General features: G+C 34.9%; 2 protein-coding genes and 1 long non-coding RNA gene across 3 annotated transcripts; 2 read left to right on the forward strand and 1 right to left on the reverse strand.

The window, feature by feature from the left end:
• Positions 1 to 1726: 1726 nt before the first annotated feature.
• Positions 1727 to 7402, reverse strand: LOC134246487 (mediator of RNA polymerase II transcription subunit 21-like). Its single transcript, XM_062728862.1, has 4 exons — positions 7293 to 7402; positions 4347 to 4461; positions 2659 to 2759; positions 1727 to 2391 (listed from the first exon to the last, which is right to left on the reverse strand). Exons 1-4 carry the CDS (start codon positions 7332 to 7334, stop codon positions 2230 to 2232), a joined length of 420 nt encoding a protein of 139 aa, XP_062584846.1. The 5' UTR covers positions 7335 to 7402; the 3' UTR covers positions 1727 to 2229.
• A 340-nt stretch (positions 7403 to 7742) lies between these two features.
• Positions 7743 to 14127, forward strand: LOC134246488 (large ribosomal subunit protein P2-like). Its single transcript, XM_062728863.1, has 4 exons — positions 7743 to 7844; positions 9248 to 9420; positions 13721 to 13807; positions 14005 to 14127. Exons 2-4 carry the CDS (start codon positions 9249 to 9251, stop codon positions 14079 to 14081), a joined length of 336 nt encoding a protein of 111 aa, XP_062584847.1. The 5' UTR covers positions 7743 to 7844; position 9248; the 3' UTR covers positions 14082 to 14127.
• Positions 14128 to 16513: 2386 nt separating this feature from the next.
• On the forward strand, positions 16514 to 17022 carry LOC134246489 (uncharacterized). Its single transcript, XR_009987640.1, has 2 exons — positions 16514 to 16705; positions 16900 to 17022. It is a non-coding gene; the product is annotated as an uncharacterized LOC134246489 (long non-coding RNA).
• Positions 17023 to 20477: the final 3455 nt, after the last annotated feature.

Below are 20477 nucleotides of genomic sequence, written 5' to 3' on the forward strand. Positions count from 1 at the left end.
GATTTGGAACATAGATAGATATAATGGATTCCTACAAGAAGGCATGTCACCATGCACATGCATACACGTGCGTGTACGTGCGCTGCAATCTGATTGGCTGAAACTTTAAACAGCTATAACTCCCTTGGTTTTCAGCCAAACGGAGTGGGATTTAGAACATAGATAGATGTAACAGACTTCTACAAGATGATATGGTCATTATGCACATGCATTCACTTGCGCACGCGTGTAATGCTAAAATTTGAATGAACTTGGTACACTTCTGGGTAAATGTTGTTAAACTCTCAAATGCATAGAGTTTGTCTTATTTAATGAAGCTTACAGGAAATATTGCACCAAAAGGGATTTGGGGAGCGTTTGGGGAACATCTGTAACGGTCCCCGTTACAATTAGCACTAGTTTCCAGTATGATAACAATACACCAAATGCTCATTTAGCTAACATCAATGCAAATCCTAGTCACTCTTTCCTTCTCTGAGAAATTCACATTGTCAAGGTCAAAACAACAATTAAACTTTAAGTTCATCTATAATCTGCAAATAATTGGAATTTTTCTAAATCAAGGGGCATAACTCTGTCAAAAACTGCTCTATCATATCAAAAACAAATCTCAACCTAAAAATTCTTATGATAAATCTGTATACCAAATTTCATTTCAGTACAATGTATGTTGTGCAATTTCTAGGAAGAAAATGAATGGAAAATATATGACCTCCAGGGGAGGGGGGGGGCAGTAGAAGGCAGGGGTCTGGTGGCTGTATTGAAGCCCCCAGTAGGTCTAAGGCAAGGTCCTTTTGGGGGGTCCGGGGGCGAAGCTCCCAGAAGCTGACAAGTTCTTACAAATAAGAAATGTTTTTTCCTCAATTTTAGGATAATGGACATATAAGTTTTACATACAAAAATTTCAAGCGGGGGGCAAACCCAGCGCACTGGCCCTGGATCCGCCTTTTTGTAAGAATTGTATGCCCCTGAATCTTAGATTATGGGGGCATAAACAGTGAAGTTAGGATCAAGGAGAAGGTAAAAAAAAAATATGCAAAGTCAACATTTTTTTAATTTAGTATGTTGAACAGCTCTTAAAAATATCTTTCAGCATATGAAGTGGAATTAATGTATTAAGAAAAAGGAGTTCAAGGTGAAAGGGAAGGTCAAGGTTAAAAAACTTGATGTAGTTGATAGCATTTACCAATATGTATCAGCTTTGATGCTGATTACAAAAAACTTTTGCAAGGTCAAGATGATTGATGCTATTGATGCAGAAGAGCATCTTGAAAGATAGAGTGACAGATGTACTATAAATCACTTTTTATTCAATAGAACTTTAATTTCACGTAATTACGCAAGACAGTGTCAATTTCATTCTTGTGTATTTTATTATTCCTAAAGATTGTATAGAGCAATAACTACATTTCTGAAAATTTTGTCTCCCCAATAAAAAGCCAATGACTATCTCGCAAAAATAAGGTGTCGCGAAAATTTAGTGCTCTACAGTATACATGTACTTGAATGAGGAAATATATATTTGTTTCACAGTGCAAAAACTCTTAGGACTTTAGGAAAACTTATTGCAGTGTAAATTCATGAAGTAAACCAGAATATTTCTGCACAGAGTAAATTCAGTATATGTTTTTTTTAGAAGGAAGGCTAAAACTGATTCATACAATTCTAAAACATCAAAACCCTGAAAATATCACTTTGGAAACAGCTTCAGAAGCATAAATACACCTGACAATGGTATACAAAAGTTTCCTTTATTAATGAATCAAAGTAAGTACAATGTGTATGGATAAACAAACAGTTCATAACCATCCCATTGTTTAAACAAAATCTGGATGCATAGCACTTTAAAATAAGTTTTAATGGGTTAAACTACAAAATATGTTTAGAAAATATACAACTACCCGGTATTTAAACATGATTTTTTCTTTGTTATTTGTTAGTTACAAAGTGACTCAATGATGCAAAAAGAAATTCAAAATTTTCAAATTAATTGCTTTTACCTCTATTAGACCTTTATATCTTTTAAACAAGTTTCAGTTTGTTTCAAGCAACTTTGATATAATATGCATTTTACAATATTATAGTTAAAGATAACTATATGTCTTCAACAGAGATTCTAAAACCTCTCCTGCTTTTCCCGTGACAAATTATCTTGGACCAAAACCATTCCACATGTACACACACAGGTTGTTCCTTTTTTACCAAAATATGGACAACTGGACAGCTGTCTCAGGTGTCTGTCTCCATGGCCTGACACCGTAGCTGACATTGCGCAATCTCCCGCAGGGCCTCCTGGATACGGTCCAGTAATTCCTCTCCATGGCTGACCACCTCCTCCAGTTTTCTGGCTTCCTCTTGGTTCTCCGCCTCCAAACGCCGTAAACTCTCCAACTGACAAAGAAAGAGTCAAAACTTAATCTTTACAGTAGAAACAACATAATATCAAAACTTCACACCTTATTCTCAATGTAAAATTTCAAATGAGCATGCAAATTTATTCAGTTATCTTGACAATATTTAATTATTTATAGCCATAGTCAGGCTACACATTTTGATATATTTTCTCTACCCATCTGATATGAAACATTTATTCATCAATATTTTCAAATCTTGGTAGTTCTACTTGCATATATTTAATTACAAGAAAAGAAACTATACCTGGACTTTATGAGACGATTCCTCACTTGGTAAGGAATCAATTAAAGTGTCAATGTCCTTGGCTGTTCTGGCAATTAGTTTTGCAAATGTTATTGCATAGTCTGAAATGTAAAACAAAGATTCAATAGCTAAATTTTTGGTACATGTAACTAATTGGTACATGTAATTAATTTTAAAGTCTACTTTCACTAATGCAATGAGGTTTTTAAAAGGCAGTTGAAATGAACTGCCAATGCTTTTTTTGGGGGGAGTGTAACATATTGGAAACCCTTAATTAATTGGCATCAAAGATGCCATTATCATAAAATGGTACAAGTTTTGGGTAATGAAGCAACTATTTCAAACCTACAAGTCAAATATTCAAAAGATTTCATTAAAATTGTTATAAATAAGTTTATTAATTGCAGAATGTAAGTACACTGTACTTTAAAAACTTGCAGAACAAGCTAATTCAGAGAATTCATGTCCCCCGCTTAGGGAAAAAGTCGGCTCCCCCTGACTGAATTTGTAGAATTATTAAATGTATACATGTATGCTGAAGCAAATAAAATACATGTATGTCAATATGCATATAAAGATTTGATTGCTTATTCTTTATTATGTGTATAGAAGATTTTTTAATATGGAATATTTATCACACTGTAATGATGATTTTATAACCTCATAAATTTTTCATTTCACATGCTGAATACTATCATTTAGTAAAAAAAAAAAAAGTATTTAAAAAAAAAAAAAAAAAAAAAAAAAGGATCAACCGAGATTCAAACCTTTCACTTTGAAGCGAGTGACATAACCACTAGACCACGGAATCGCTTTACGCGGTGTGAAGTATATGCAGAACTGAAGTCACATACATGTATATATTCATGTTTTCATGTTCGGTATTCTCAAAATTTTACACAATCCATGGTATTTGATTTATTTAGCCTTTATTAAATAGTTCTAATAGATGTAATAAGAACATAAAGTCCGCCGAGAACCTGTTTTATACGCAATAACTCTCCTCATGCCCCTGCGCTAAAAATAGCGACATGTAATACTATAAATACTAATAAAACAAACGGAGCGGGGCACTTTAAGAGGGGCGAGAGAAGTCCTAGGGAGTTTTGGTATAAAATTACATTGCATAAGCTCAAAATATTCTTGAAATATCACCCGGAAATGATAGTGTTACACACAGACAGAATGTATAAATTTACGACCTTGAACTTTGACCTTTTGACCTCAAAATCAATAGGGGTCTTCATTAGGCCACAGGGAGTTGTTATGTAAAATTTCATTGCAATAGCTCAAATGGTTCTAGAGATATCGTGTGGAAACAGAAGTGTTTTAACAGACAGAATTTGTTTATTTATGACCTTGACCTTTAACCTTTTGACCTCAAAATCAATAGGGGTCTTCTTTAGTCCATAGGGAGTTGCTATGCTAAATTTCATTGCAAAAGCTCAAAGGGTTCTCGAGATATCGTGTGGAAACGAAAGCATTACAGACAGACAGAAAGACGGACGGACAGACAAACCCAAATTAATATCCCCCACTTTTCAAGCGGGGGACAAAAAGGAATAAAGCTATTTTAAAGCATTATTAAATAATTTATAATTCATTTTGTTTACTACAATTTAGTGCAAATTCTGCATTTCATTTACATCGTAAAAGGAAATTCTATTTTCATTGTACAAATGTTTGACCTTCTTGCTGGATTTCTGATGGAGACTTTCCTGGCTGCTTGTCGAAGCCATCAAACTTGCTGGGAGGTGAGCACTGCTGCAGCACTCCTATACTGTTACAAAAATGGTCTGCAAGCTGTAAAGAAAATTATATGTTATCCTGACATTAGAATTCAAGACACTGCAGACTGCAATAAAGTCATGACAGTCCATTTGATTTTTTATCCCCCCAAAAAAATAATCCTGTTGTAGAAAATACAGATAATCACATGTGCTTATAGAATGAGAAGATCAAAGCAAAGGCACTGTTTCCGAAATTTCAATCATATTTTAAAACGAAAGCCTTGTGTTCGGCAACTCATTAAATCTATGCTTTGAAGAGTGCAGAAATGTCTAGGTCGTATGACCAAAATTATAAATTGAGCAAAATTATAAAGATTTTTCTGCAAATTGATGTTGTTCATGAATTTTGAAAACTTTGTTGTATGGAAAATTATCACATGGATACAAACTACCTGAATGTGTGATATTTTAAAAAGTAAAACAAATATTGTTGCATCATATTTCACCACCCTGTATCAGTTTGCCCTGTAAACCAAAACAAGAGGCCCACGGGGCTTATAGGTCACCTGAGTATTATGTCACAACTTTCCAGCAATTGAACTTGGTTCGTGTTTAATCCAAAAGCCATGAAATTCACAATTTTGAAAGAGGCTTATAATTATTATACACTTAGCATGCTAACTTTGGTTACAAATGCCCAGAGGTAGTTCAGAGTAACAAAGAGAAAATGCATTTCCACTTTATAACCACCAGTTGTGCACCCCACCCCACAGGAACCACTGACCCTGCAGCCACATATTTAGAAATTTTGGAAATTTTATCATAAATGGATGATTAATACCAAAGAGAAAATTTCAAAGCATTAATTTATCTTCAGACATAGTAACACCCAACCACCCCCCACCCCCGTACCTCTGACTCAGGAGCCCTGAATTTAACCATTTTGAAAGAGCCACCTTTCTTCATTATAAATATGTAATTAGATCAATGGCATATTAACCAGGAGCAAAGGCAAAGATTTTCAAAGAATTCATGCATTTCACTATACAATCAATAGAGCCCCACCCAAACACCAGAACCCCTGACCCAGGGGCCCTGAAATTCACAAATTGGGAAGAGGCAGTCTTATTCAACATAACTATGTACTTGGTTAGTTTATCTCATGCCCAGGAGCAGAGAAGAAGATTTTTTAAAGAATTAAGGTTCATAAACCCTCTGCTCACTCATATGAAATTTTTCTTGAACTTTTATGATTTTCCAAAGGAAATGTGTATGCTGAATAAAATGCAAACAATTATAGCATGGCTTGCGGGGCAAAATTTGACAAAAAAGGCACTTAAACTTGACAAATTTATAAAGGAATAATAGACATTTGTGTCATTAAGAGTTATCTCTCTTATCAGAGTATCAGTGTACCTTAATGTATTTTCACTATATAATCAATAGAGCCCCACCCAAACACCAGAACCCCTGACCCAGAGGCCCTGAAATTCACAAATTGGGAAGAGGCAGCCTTATTCAATATAACTATGTACTTGGTTAGTTTATTTAATGCCCAGGAGCAGAGAAGAAGATTTTTGAAGAATTAATGTATTTTCACTATATAATCAATAGAGCCCCGCCCTAATACCAGAACCCCTGACCCAGGGGCCATGACATTCACAATTTTGGAAGAGACATTCTTGCTCATTATAACTTTGTACTTGTTTAGTTTATTTGATACCCAGGAGCAGAGAAGAAGATTTTCAAAGATTTTATGCAATGTCACTATATAATTAATAGAGCCCAGCCCTAACACCAGACCCCTGATCCTAGGGCCATGAAATTCACAATTTTGCAAGAGACATTCTTGCTCATCATAACTGTGTACTTGGTTAGTTTATTTAATATCCAGGAGCAGAGAAGAAGATTTTCAAACATTTTATGCAATGTCACTATATAATCAATAGAGCCCCGCCCTATCACTAGAACCCCTGACCCAGGGGGCCATGAATTTCAGAATTTTGGTAGAGGCAGCCTTATTAAACATAACTATGTACTTGGTTAGTTTATTTAATGCCCAGGAGCAGATAAGAAGATTTTCAAAGAATTTATGCACTTTCACTATATAATCTATTTAGCCCCGCCCTAGCACTAGAACCCCTGACCCAGGGGCCATGAATTTTACAATTTTGGTAGAGGACTCAATGCTGATTACAATCATGCCAACAGTTTGACTGCTTGATGTCCAGGAGTAAAGAAGAAGATTTTTAAAGATTGCATGAATTTTAGGGTTTTTTTGCCCCACCCCTCAGGCCCCAGAGGGGCAGGGACCATGAAATTCACAATTTTTGTTCCCCTTCACCCATAGATGCTGTATACCAAATTTGGTTGAAATTGGTTCAGTGGTTTCAGAGAAGAAGCTGAAAATGTTCAAATGTTAACACATGATGCACGACACATGACAACGGACAAAAACGGATAGCAATAGGTCACCTGAGTGACTCAGGTGACCTAAAAACGTAACCGGTCAACCAGAGTTACCTAAAGAAGCTGAAACTCAGGGACGGGTCACATCAAATATTTTAGTTCCTACGACATCTCGCTGAGATTAGGGTCACCCCATGGGTTTAAATTGACCTGTTACCATTTTACCTTTTTTTAAGAAATAAATATTTGAAACCAGTTGTAATCAATGTAGCCTCCAAAACAAGACCCCTGCTGGGTTTTACATAGCCTGAATCCATAAATTGAGAATTTAATAGGCCCTATTACAAATTGATTACAAAGATAGACATAGATAAAAATTAGGCCTAGTTTCTTGTGATGTATAGACTGAACGCCAGATTTTTCAAACAGAAAAAGTTCACATAATTGCTTTAGTAAATTATTCAAAATAGTTCAGGTGAGGTTAAGTAGAGATACCTGATTAACAGCATCTTGAAGTTGTGTCAGTCTATCTGCCATTGTTTGACAGAGTTACCGTTCTTTACTGCTTTCCCTGCATGGATCTCCTAATTTCAGTTTGATATGAAAATAAGAGATATGATAAGGTTATGCAAAAGCAATTAATAACCCGATCGTTTTAAGTGGATATTTAAATCAAATTTTATATTATACTTATATGTATTTTAAAGATGCATCAGATTTAAAATTTGAGGATTCTTTTCTTTTTTTTTTAAGAAAATATAAAAGTTAGTTTGCTTACCAATAATAAAATTAATTCTAAGCTGAAAATTCAGAGTAAAAAAAGTAACAAATTTTAATTTAATTATTCAGACGAATAATTAGATTGTTATTTTTTTTAGGTTTATTTATTCGCTGTATAGAGCAACATTTAAAATATTCTTTCCTTCTCGTTATTTAGTCTTCTCTAAATTTTTACCCACAATGCATCACAAATGTACTTCCTTTCTAAAGAAATTCTCAAACCTTACGGTGGTGTGACTACGTTTCGTGTCAAAAACAGACTTAAAAGTATGGCATTTTGAAATGAATTCTGATTTTTTTGTTTAATTCATACTCATTTGAATAATTTTTTCATGAAAAAATACTCATTTCGCCCAAGAAAGTTGCTTGTTAATTGAAATTGTTCAACCACGTGGTCTCTGCACGCACAATACAGTAAACGGGGTACCTTTTTATTTGTGACATAAAAATATATATTTGTTAATAGAGATTCCTCAATATTTTGAATTGAAATAAATTAAATACACAGAATTTATCATATACAAAATGTTATGAATTGTTTTTGATTAGATATCTATACAATTAGAGGATTTTGAAACGGCGCCAGAGAAAGACTCAAAGAGAAAGTAGTTAAAATTATTTCATTATGGCGCAAAAACTTAAGAAATCCATCAAATGGTGATTAAAAACCCGTTTGGTGGTGAATTACTAATCATGCAGTTCTGTTGGATGGCAGATAATTTAAACCCATGTGGAATTTGCTCACACTCATACATTCACCTCTGTCGTTGGCTCGCGTATATCACAGTAATAAACACGAGAAATAGTGCATTTGTTTTAATTCATTATAATTCAATTTATTTGTTTATGTCTGACTTTTCAGATAAATATTAACTAAATTAATCCAGAACTATTAATTTAATTAGAAAAAATCCTGCAAATATTACTTTTTATACGTTATGTCAAAAATCTTGACGTGAGCCCATTGCAGAGGTGTCTGAGAGAGGAACGAATGACAACTCTGCATAGGAGATTGGAATTTGCTATGAAAAAAATGGTATAAGCAGCATATAGATCATTGTCGGTAACCCACGGGTGATCTCGTCTTTACTCATCACATGTGGGCAAACTAGCTGAAATTTCTCTGTAAAATATGCTAATTTGTTCTTTATAGTCAACCAATCAGAAAGTTGGAACTCTTCAATTGTGAAAAATACGTTTATTAGTTTGCTATTTATGGTAAATATTTTGACGTTCGTTAAATCGTGCAAAGTTTGATTTAGAACAATTAAAGTCAATATGTACAAGTCACTAACATTAATATCTATCAGATATTATACAGGAGTACCTCTTTCTAACTGCAAAATGTGCTGGTGAGTGGATTCATCAGCTATGTTAACTACAGAATGAGTTTTTCATGTATTTGGCAATGCCGAACATGCATACGTAACGTGAACTGTAATTTGTTGTTTGGCATTGCGACTCTCTGAAGCAGCCAATCAAATGACCCAAGCAAATTTAGTCATTGCCTGACAAAAAAGGATTTTATCTCCCCACAACTTGGGCAGATAATTAGGTTTGTCTCTGATATAGACAAATTTGAACACAAAACCAGGGTTAGCCAAACTCTTCATTTGTTGGTTATTTCTGTGGTCAAAAGAATTTAACACGTCACATTTTTCAAATTTCAGAATGCGTTACGTAGCGGCCTACTTGCTTGCAGCTCTTAGCGGCAACAGCAACCCTTCTGCAGCTGACCTAAAGAAGATCATCGGGTCAGTAGGAATTGATGCAGAGGCTGACAAAATTGAAAAAATCATCAATGAACTAAAGGGAAAAAGTATTGAAGAACTCATCACTCAAGGTAATAAATTGATTCCAAATTTGCCTTCATTTAATATTAAAATGAAAAAAATGTCTTGTTTTGAAAATTTTTGTGTATTTTGATCATACCCAACTGTCAGGTGCTATATCAACAGTCATCAGTTATGCCAAAAAAAATTTATAAATAGTTTCTCAGGCACCGCCGCATCTGTTCAAAAATGGCCGCATTGATCAATTTTATTGACATATTGAAACGGGAAATAACTCAATTTTCTATTTTTCCAAGTTGAAAATGAAAATTGAGTTATTCCCCTTTTCATAAATGCTAAGATAGATGTTTTTATTAGAAAAACAATACATTTGTTCTAAATTTACAATATTTTATAGTTTAACTTTTAAATAAATGTTTGGAATAACTATTTAAAGTTGAATACATATAACTAATTTCAGAGACCAAAATTAAGAATTAGTAGATATTATCATTTTATTGAACAAATGGTTTTAAAAAGATGTAAAACCTGCTTAAGGACACACACAACATAGTTTGAACTTTTTGGTCTTTTCCCATGGAGTTGAAGAGTTCCAATTCTTGAAGGAACTGTGTGCTATATTTTAATGTTTTAATATGTATGGCGTACTTCTAAAACAATATTTGATAAAAGAATCATCTAGAATATGTGTTTAGTATTTTTTATTCATTTTTCCTTGAATCATCCAAGAATTTTCATTCACAGATATCTTTCAGAAACTAGGGTTGTATCAATATATCGATACGTAGGGATGTGCGGTTTTATCGATATACCGGTATATCGCGATTTTTTATTGCGTGATACGTATCGTGATACGGAGACCTAAATACCGGTATTTAGGTACTTATTGTAAAGTCCAGAAACTATTCATTTATTTGTTCAATCTTTCAAATTACAATTATAGAATGTCTAAAAATGTTGTTAAAGGTGAAAAGAGCGGCATCTTACCGTCCAAACATGATTAATTTTATGTACATAAAAATTTCAAAAAAGTGAAATTTTGTTTTTCTAGCATATTTTTAAGAAAATAATGACAATTCATTAAAAATCATTGTAAAATTGCTTGTAAAAATATCATAATATTAACGTGATATTTTGGGGAAAAATCGTGATATATCGCGATACGAAATTTTTGGCGATACCCATCTCTATCGATACGTATCGATATTCAAGAAAAATATCGTATCGAAAAGTAACTTCAATACGCATCGGACAGACATTTTTTCTTCAAATTCTGTTTAAAAGATGGGAATTTCAATCACCAAAGATTATATTTTACTTTTTTGAATTGAAACCTTCAATAATTACTGTACATACTTTCTAAGGAATTAACACAGTTTTTATAATTATTACAAAATACAAAGAGAAATTTTTTTGAACATGTTGATTTTACTGTCATCTAAAGTTTTAATTGAAGTGTTATTTTTAAAGGCAATGAGACAAGAACTTAAAAAGGGTAATAAAACACTTAATTGTTATGAAATGTATGCATTAAAATGATTTAGAAGCCTTTTCTGATGGACTTGTTTCAGAATCCAATATATCGCATATCGCTTTAAAAAATATTGTATCGTATCGAAATTTTTGGCTCAATACACAGCCCTATCAGAAACCCCTGGTAATGCATGCTGATTTTTTGTCTATGAACATCTTATGACACTATAATCTTAATTAAGGCATATCTAGAAATTTTATCAGTAGGTAAGTTATGTTGCATATTAGGGCTGAAACGATACACCCCCTCCACGATACGATACGTATTGCAATACTTGTGTCACAATTCAATTCTTTCAATACGATACAATTTAAGAAAGAAACTATTCATGAGGTTAAAGAAAATTTAACAGATTTTAAAAAAGGGGGGTGATACAGTAGAGATATACTACTAGGGGTATGCAATTTACATATTCAAGAACTAGCCCAAGGGCTAGTGGCAGCAATAAAGTTACTAGCCCCAAGAAAAAAAGTTACTAGCCCAAATATAGGGACAAAAATTAAAATAGAAACTAACGTTGAAAAAAAAAATAATCATTGAAAAAGTCAGGGTACTACGGTCATTCTTTTGAAAATAAATCATATAAAATTAATGATTATGACAGAAAATAAAAATAAAATAAAATTAAAAATATCTGAAGATCTTTCCTTTTCTGAATATTTTGCACTAGCTCATTTAGAATTAAATTAAATTCATTTTGTTTTCATATTAAATCATTGAATTAACCAGAAAATATTTAATGTGATTCACACTGAACCTTCAGTTGATTGAGTGATTTTAGATAATTTTTAAAATGAGCTATCTGCGTATTTACAATAAACAGAGGTATGGAGGAAATTCGGATGAGGAAAAAAACGGTCGTTTTTGGAGGTAAATTAGTCAGGTAGTATTGCAAAATTGAGAAAATTATGGAGATGTATTGGCAGTAGGAGCATGCTGCTTGGAAAATATTCACTGATTGGGAATTTGATAGCAAAAAATGAGTAAAAATACTTTGTGCTTTTCAAGTATTACATGCGTCATAATTTTTACTAGCCCGGATTTACTAATTTGTTAATTGCATATCTCTGACTACTTGTTGTTCTGTTGATTAAGAACACTATATTCGTTTAAATAAAAGCAGTGGCAGCCTGCTCTGAAACTTTAGCGTCCCAAATAGGCTACCTCGTGTGTGTCAAACTATTAAAATAAGGTCGAACCCGATCTATTTAAAGAGTTAAACAAACCCGATTATAAAAAACGTATCGAACCGAAAATCGAGATGGTGAATCGAAAATTGACACCGAGCACTTATATCGAACAATATCGATATTTCGATGAATCGTTTCAGCCCTATTGCATATGTCCTTAAAAAAAAAAAAAAAAAAAAAAACCTGCCTGCAGCATTGAATTTTTAAGTTTTTGGCCTGAGAAACTATTGATTAATTTTTTTTGGCCTTATGTATATATTTTGATAAATACATGAATTTAACAAGAGGAATGGGAGACATCACTCACCTGAGAAGCTTTGACCATTCTGTTCTTTACCAGATTTCCCCCTTGTTATACATAATGCATACCCACCCTACCCCACTGATCATAATTTAGACATTTTGAAATCTACACTACCCCATGATCCTTCCATGGGCACATATGTTTCAGCTTTTTTGGCCCAATGGTTCCCGAGAAGAAGATTTTCAAAGATTTTTCCTATATATTTCTATGTAAAACTTTGATTCCCTATAATGGCCCCGCCCTTCCCCCGGGGGTCATGATTCCTACAATTTAGAATTTACACTACCCCAGAATGCTTCCACATAAGCTTCATTTTTTCTGGCCCAGTGGTTCTTGAGAAGAAGATTTTCAAAGATTTTTCCTATATATTTCTATATAAAACTTTGATTCCCCATTGTGGCCCCGCCCTTCCCCCGGGGGTCATTATTTGAACAATTCAGAATCTACATTATACCAGGATGCTTCCACATAAGTTACAGCTTTTTTGGCCCAGTGGTTCCCGAGAAGAAGATTTTCAAAGATTTTTCCTATATATTTCTATGTAAAACTTTGATTCCCTATAATGGCCCCGTCCTTCCCCCGGGGGTCATGATTCCTACAATTTAGAATTTACACTACCCCAGGATGCTTCCACATAAGTTTCAGCTTTTCTGGCCCAGTGGTTCTTGAGAAGATTTTCAAAGATTTTTCCTATATATTTCTATATAAAACTTTGATTCCCCATTGTGGCCCCGCCCTTCCCCCGGGGGTCATGATTTGAACAATTTAGAATCTACATTATACCAGGATGCTTCCACATAAGTTTCAGCTTTTCTGGCCCAGTAGTTCTTGAGAAGAAGATTTTCAAAGATTTTTCCTATATATTTCTATATAAAACTTTGATTCCCCATTTTGGCCCCGCCCTTCTCCCGGGGGTCATGATTTGAACAATTTAGAATCTACACTACCCCAGGATGCTTCAACATAAGTTTCAGCTTTACTGGCCCAGTGGTTCTTCAGAAGAAGATTTTTTAATGACCCAACCCTATTTTTGTCTTTTCTTGATTATCTCCCCTTGCGAGGGGATATGTCCCTTCATTTTAATAATTTAAATTCCCCTTCACCCAAGGATGCTTTGTACTAAGTTTGGTCAAAATTGGCCCAGTGGTTCTTGAAAAGAAGTCGAAAATGTGAAAAGTTTACAGACGGACAGACAGACAGACGGACGACGGACGGACAAAATGTGATCAGAAAAGCTCACTTGAGCCTTCGGCTCAGGTGAGCTAAAAAAGAATTATGATTGTAATTATGGATTTCTTTATACAAGTGACTTTTAATTATAGGCCAAGAGAAGCTTGCATCTGTGCCATCTGGTGGTGCAGTGGCCGCCAGTGCTCCCGCTGGAGGAGCCCCTGCCGAGGCAGCACAAGGTACACCAACAATTCATCAATATCTTGTATGAATCTTAAAGCAATCAAACACCACCTGTCGTGAGAAATTCTTTATTCTTATTGGTTACATATCTCTTTCTCAACATTTTTACACAGCATTAATTTATGGTATTGTATATTTGCTAGTCTTGTCATTCAGTATGAATTCACATTTTGGGAAATTTCTATATTTACAGAAAAGAAAGAAGAGAAGAAGAAGCCCGAGCCAGAATCCGAGTCCGACGACGATATGGGATTTGGTCTCTTCGATTAAAAAAGGACTATATATGTCTTAAAGAAATAAATCATAAAACAATTTATGCATCATTAGTCTAGTATGTGATTGTACTTGTCAATTTGTAATGAAGTGAAAAAAAGTCAATTGACTAGGGGTATGCAATTTACATATTCAAGAACTAGCCCAAGGGCTAGTGGCAGCAATAAAGTTACTAGCCCCAAGAAAAAAAGTTACTAGCCCAAATATAGGGACAAAAATTAAAATAGAAACTAACGTTGAAAAAAAAATAATCATTGAAAAAGTCAGGGTACTACGATCATTCTTTTGAAAATTAATCATGTAAAATTAATGATTATGACAAAAAATAAAATAAAATAAAAAAATATCTGAAGATCTTTCCTTTTCTGATTATTATGCACTAGCTCATTTAGAATTAAATTAAATTCATTTTGTTTTCATATTAAATCATTGAATTAACCAGAAAATATTTAATGTGATTCACACTGAACCTTCAGTTGATTGAGTGATTGTAAATAATTTTTAAAATGAGATATCTGCGTATATTTACAATAAACAGAGGAATGGAGGAAATTCGGATGAGGAAAAAAACGATCGTTTTTTGAGGTAAATAAGTCAGGTAGTATTGCAAAATTGAGAAAATTATGGAGATTTATTGACAGTAGTCCCTGAGCATGCTGCCTGGAAAATATTCACTGGTTGGGAATTTGATAGCAAAAAATGAGTAAAAATACTTTGTGCTTTTCAAGTATTACATGCGTCATAATTTTTACTAGCCCGGATTTACTAATTTGTTAATTGCATATCTCTGACTACTTGTTGTTCTGTTGATTAAGAACACTATATTCGTTTAAATAAAAGCAGTGGCAGCCTGCTCTGAAACTTTAGCGTCCCAAATAGGCTACCTCGTGTGTGTCAAACTATTAAAATAAGGTCGAACCCGATCTATTTAAAGAGTTAAACAAACCCGATTATAAAAAACGTATCGAACCGAAAATCGAGATGGTGAATCGAAAATTGAACCGAGCACTTATATCGAACAATATCGATATTTCGATGAATCGTTTCAGCCCTATTGCATATGTCCTTAAAAAAAAAAAAAAAAAAAAAAAAAACCTGCCTGCGGCATTGAATTTTTAAGTTTTTGGCCTGAGAAACTATTGATTAATTTTTTTTGGCCTTATGTATATATTTTGATAAATACATGAATTTAAACAAGAGGCCCATGGGCCACATCACTCACCTGAGAAGCTTTGACCATTCTGTTCTTTACCAGATTTCCCCCTTGTTATACATAATGCATACCCACCCTACCCCACTGATCATAATTTAGACATTTTGAAATCTACACTACCCCATGATCCTTCCATGGGCACATATGTTTCAGCTTTTTTGGCCCAATGGTTGAGAAGAAGATTTTCAAAGATTTTTCCTATATATTTCTATGTAAAACTTTGATTCCCAATAATGCCCTTCCCCCGGGGGTCATGATTCCTACAATTTAGAATTTACACTACCCCAGAATGCTTCCACATAAGCTTCATTTTTTCTGGCCCAGTGGTTCTTGAGAAGAAGATTTTCAAAGATTTTTCCTATATATTTCTATATAAAACTTTGATTCCCCATTGTGGCCCCGCCCTTCCCCCGGGGGTCATTATTTGAACAATATAGAATCGACACTATACCAGGATGCTTCCACATAAGTTACAGCTTTTTTGGCCCAGTGGTTGAAAGAAGATTTTCAAAGATTTTTCCTATATATTTCTATGTAAAACTTTGATTCCCTATAATGGAAATCCTTCCCCCGGGGGTCATGATTCCTACAATTTAGAATTTACACTACCCCAGCATGCTTCCACATAAGTTTCAGCTTTTCTGGCCCAGTGGTTCTTGAGAAGATTTTCAAAGATTTTTCCTATATATTTCTATATAAAACTTTGATTCCCCATTGTGGCCCCGCCCTTCCCCCGGGGGTCATGATTTGAACAATTTAGAATCTACATTATACCAGGATGCTTCCACATAAGTTTCAGCTTTTCTGGCCCAGTCAAATGCTAGTTCTTGAGAAGAAGATTTTCAAAGATTTTTCCTATATATTTCTATATAAAACTTTGATTCCCCATTTTGGCCCCGCCCTTCTCCCGGGGGTCATGATTTGAACAATTTAGAATCTACACTACCCCAGGATGCTTCAACATAAGTTTCAGCTTTACTGGCCCAGTGGTTCTTGAGAAGAAGATTTTTTAATGACCCAACCCTATTTTTGTCTTTTCTTAATTATCTCCCCTTGCGAGGGGATATGTCCCTTCATTTTAATAATTTAAATTCCCCTTCACCCAAGGATGCTTTGTACTAAGTTTGGTCAAAATTGGCCCAGTGGTTCTTGAAAAGAAGTCGAAAATGTGAAAAGTTTACAGACGGACAGACAGACAGACGGACGACGGACGGACAAAATGTGATCAGAAAAGCTCACTTGAGCCTTCGGCTCAGGTGAGCTAAAAAAGAATTATGATTGTAATTATGGATTTCTTTATACAAGTGACTTTTAATTATAGGCCAAGAGAAGCTTGCATCTGTGCCATCTGGTGGTGCAGTGGCCGCCAGTGCTCCCGCTGGAGGAGCCCCTGCCGAGGCAGCACAAGGTACACCAACAATTCATCAATATCTTGTATGAATCTTAAAGCAATCAAACATATGTCGTGAGAAATTCTTTATTCTTATTGGTTACATATCTCTTTCTCAACATTTTTACACAGCATTAATTTATGGTATTGTATATTTGCTAGTCTTGTCATTCAGTATGAATTCACATTTTGGGAAATTTCTATATTTACAGAAAAGAAAGAAGAGAAGAAGAAGCCCGAGCCAGAATCCGAGTCCGACGACGATATGGGATTTGGTCTCTTCGATTAAAAAAGGACTATATATGTCTTAAAGAAATAAATCATAAAACAATTTATGCATCATTAGTCTAGTATGTGATTGTACTTGTCAATTTGTAATGAAGTGAAAAAAAGTCAATTGACTACTAGTAATTGACTTTATCTAGATAAAGGAGCTGATTTCCCATACAAATCAATATTTTCTATAGAGATTAGGATACATTACCAAAGAAAGTGTAAAGTGTATAGAGTGATACACTACCAACACTCGCCAATATATTGGGTCTGGATTAATTTAGTTAAATTTTATATGGGCAAGAAATTGCTTAACTAAATACACACAGTCAAGAAATAAGTTTGTGATGATCCCAGCCACAAATTTTGTTTGGAAATAAAAAATGTAAATTGTGAAGCATCTCCTCCCCCTTAAAACCTGCTTCTCAAACTTCGATGTATAGTTATTCTCCGTAACAATTTATATTTTATTCAACAAGGAGATATATGCATCATATGAGAGATTTTAGATTTGGTGCATTAAGATTCTGCATTCTTCAGTTTATATTTAGACAGAACTCCATCAAAGTGCAATTATAACGCTCCTCTTTGATAATCCCGTAAGTGGAGTGAGGTAATGTCTGCATCTTTGGGGAAAGGATCCTACTGGACTCATCCGAAGGAACGGTCTTTACATCACACTGTAGATTCAAAGCGGCAAAGACCTTCACAGTAGCTCAGTCCGCGGAGGGCTCGCTCCGTGCTCAAAAGATCATTTTCGAATCACAGCTACAATTGACTTGAGTCGATAAAAAACAGGTAGCAACTGTTTTTTCCGCCAAGGGCTCGACTGTTTGAAGTGAAAGTTGCATGTCCTTTTTGTGAGAGCTTAAAAACTAAAGCCAAATTAAACTTTAGGTGTTGATATATTAACCTCATTGCTCAATGACACTAAATGCCGAGTACAAGTGTAAATTTAAAGCCCTTCACCTGTATATAGTGACTTCTCTTTGAGTGAAAAATTCTGGAATGGACAAAAATTAGCATTCAATCAATCAATCAAACCTCCGACATTAGGATAAACAACGACTATTAAAGGAAATACTCTAATCCCCACAGCGCCACATGGGTGACACATGTAAGTCGCACGATTTAGACTGCATAAATTGAGGTCCCATGTCGATACCAATCGGTGTAGTCCCAACTAAGTCAACAAGCAAATGAACATTTCAGAGTTAACACGTCATCTGGCATGTGAAAATTACCAACATCAAAATGATTGGTTGATTGTTGTTCAACGTCCTTCTCCAGAATTTTTCACTGACATATGGAGATGCCACCACTTGCCGGCGGAGTGCAAATTTTATCCTATATTAGGCACTCAGGGCCATTAAACAGGGAGGAATCTTTTTCATACCAGCACTTACTGCGACACAGGACCTCAGTTTAAACAGTCTCATCCGAAGGACCGGTCTCCACGTCCGACTTGGGATTCAAACCAGCGATGCAAGGATTATAACTCCTTACTCCGCAGCTCTAACCACCTGCGCCACGAGGGCGAGATATCAAAGAGAAAGTCAGAAACTGTTTGAACTATCTAAGATTTGTGTAATCAAGTTACGAGGCAAGCTATTGACAAACAAGTTGATGAATCAAGGATATCGATATCAACTGTCTCGTTTATGATCAACATTTCCAAAATTAGATGGCCTATACAATAATCTTGTCAGAAAATACAATTTATCGTTAAGTCGAATGCTGAGTGACTGATAAACTTTCAAACTATTTGTAAACTATTAAACCAATTGTTGGCGTGAAACCATAGACGTAAACATAGCATATAATTGTACCTTTGCGAAGCGCCATGTACTAGAAGTAAAAATCAGAGGTCTTTCGGAAGAGACTTTTAAAACCGAGGTCCCATGTTACGGTAGTCGTTGGCATGGTAAAGAACCCTAGCTCAATGATCCTGAATGCTGAGTACAAGTCTAAATTTGAAACTCTTGAAACCCTCCATCTGTTAACCGAGATCCATGCTTGTGCTCTGAGGATGTGAATTCTCGGGATCAGCTGGGATCTTTTTTCCGGAATCCATATTTAGCACTGTAAGTAGTAGTTAGTCGATACAATGAACAGTCCTTGTCAGGAAATACAATCTATCATTAACTTTTAAAAGTCAAATGCTGACTGACGTTTTCATGCTTGTACTAATTCTTAAGCGCTTTTATTAGCTCACCTGAGCCAAAGACTCAAGTGAGCTTTTCTGATCACATTTTGTCCAGCATCCATCTGTCTGTCTGTCTATCTGTCTGTAATCTTTTCACATTTTCAACTTCTTCTCAAGAACGGCTGGGCCAATTTCAACCAAACTTGCCACAAAGCATCCTTGGGTGAAGGGGATCCAAGTTTGTTACAATTATGGGCCATGCCCTCATTCAAGGGGAGATAATTGGGAATTAGTGAAAATTTGGTGGCATGTTTAAAAAATCTTCTTCTCAAGAACCACTGTGCCAGGAAAGATGAAACTTATGGGGAAACATCTTCAGGTAGTGTAGATTCAAGTTTATTCAAATCATGACCCCTGGGGGTAGGGTGGGGCCAAAATGGCCGATCAAAGTTTTACATAGAAATATATAGGAAAATTCTTTAAAAATCTTCTTCTCAAGAATAACAAAGCCATGAGCCCATGACTGATCATATTTATATGGAATCATCCTCAGGTAGTATAGATTCATGTTTGTTCAAATCATGACCCCCAGGAGTAAGGCGGGGCCAAAATGGCCGACTTAAATTTTACATAAAAATATATATAAAATTCTTTAAAAGTCTTCTTCTCAAGAATAAGAAAGCCATAATTGATCATATTTATATGGAAGCATCCTCAGATCATAGTGTAGATTCAAATCTGATCAAATCATGACCCCCAGGGGTAGGACGGTGCCACAATGGCCGAACAAATTTTACATAGAAATATATAGGAAAATTATTTAAAAGTCTTCTTCTCAAGAATAGAAAAGCTATAATTTATCATATTTATATGAAAGCATCCTCGGATTGTGTAGATTCAAGTTTGTTAAAATCATGACCCCCGGGGGTAGGGCGATGCCACAATGGCCGACCAAATTTTACATATATTTATATAGGAAAATTCTTTAAAAATCTTCTTCTCAAGAATAGCAAAGCCATGATTGGTCATGGGACTACTTTTGGATTTAAACATTTCAATAATAAACCAGTTTCTACTTTTTCCTAGCCACAATGTTTAGGTGAGCGATATGGCCCATGGGCCTCTTGTTTACACTCTGAGTTGTCAACAGATTTTTCCGTTATTTTATTCCCGATCATGACTAACAAGGAGCACACGACGGGTTTGGCCGATCGTCAGGGGCCCACTCGATTGGGACCCTTCTAGAAGCAGAGTGGAATGTCAGAAGGATTGGAATGTCTAAATCGAGTGTTCAGAAGGATATTGAATATGATGGAATATCATCTGCAATGTTTTGAATTACTGCAGTAGTTGTTTTTCAAGAATTTGAAT

This window comes from Saccostrea cucullata, unplaced genomic scaffold (assembly GCF_032062105.1).
Source record: "Saccostrea cucullata isolate Sc308-1 unplaced genomic scaffold, CSIRO_AGI_Scuc_v1 ctg2, whole genome shotgun sequence".
Classification (NCBI taxonomy): Eukaryota; Metazoa; Mollusca; class Bivalvia; order Ostreida; family Ostreidae; genus Saccostrea; species Saccostrea cuccullata.

Excerpts from the sequence above, each read along its gene's own strand:
- LOC134246487 (XM_062728862.1), bottom strand. The coding sequence starts at position 7,334 with ATGGCAGATAGACTGACACAACTTCAAGATGCTGTTAATCAG. Across the intron at positions 4,462-7,292 it reads TTCAAGATGCTGTTAATCAG|CTTGCAGACCATTTTTGTAA; the intron begins GTATCTCTACTT and ends TTTTCTTTACAG. Across the intron at positions 2,392-2,658 it reads AATCGTCTCATAAAGTCCAG|TTGGAGAGTTTACGGCGTTT; the intron begins GTATAGTTTCTT and ends TTTCTTTGTCAG.
- LOC134246488 (XM_062728863.1), top strand. The coding sequence starts at position 9,249 with ATGCGTTACGTAGCGGCCTACTTGCTTGCAGCTCTTAGCGGCAACAGC. Across the intron at positions 9,421-13,720 it reads TGAAGAACTCATCACTCAAG|GCCAAGAGAAGCTTGCATCT; the intron begins GTAATAAATTGA and ends TTTTAATTATAG. Across the intron at positions 13,808-14,004 it reads CCCTGCCGAGGCAGCACAAG|AAAAGAAAGAAGAGAAGAAG; the intron begins GTACACCAACAA and ends CTATATTTACAG.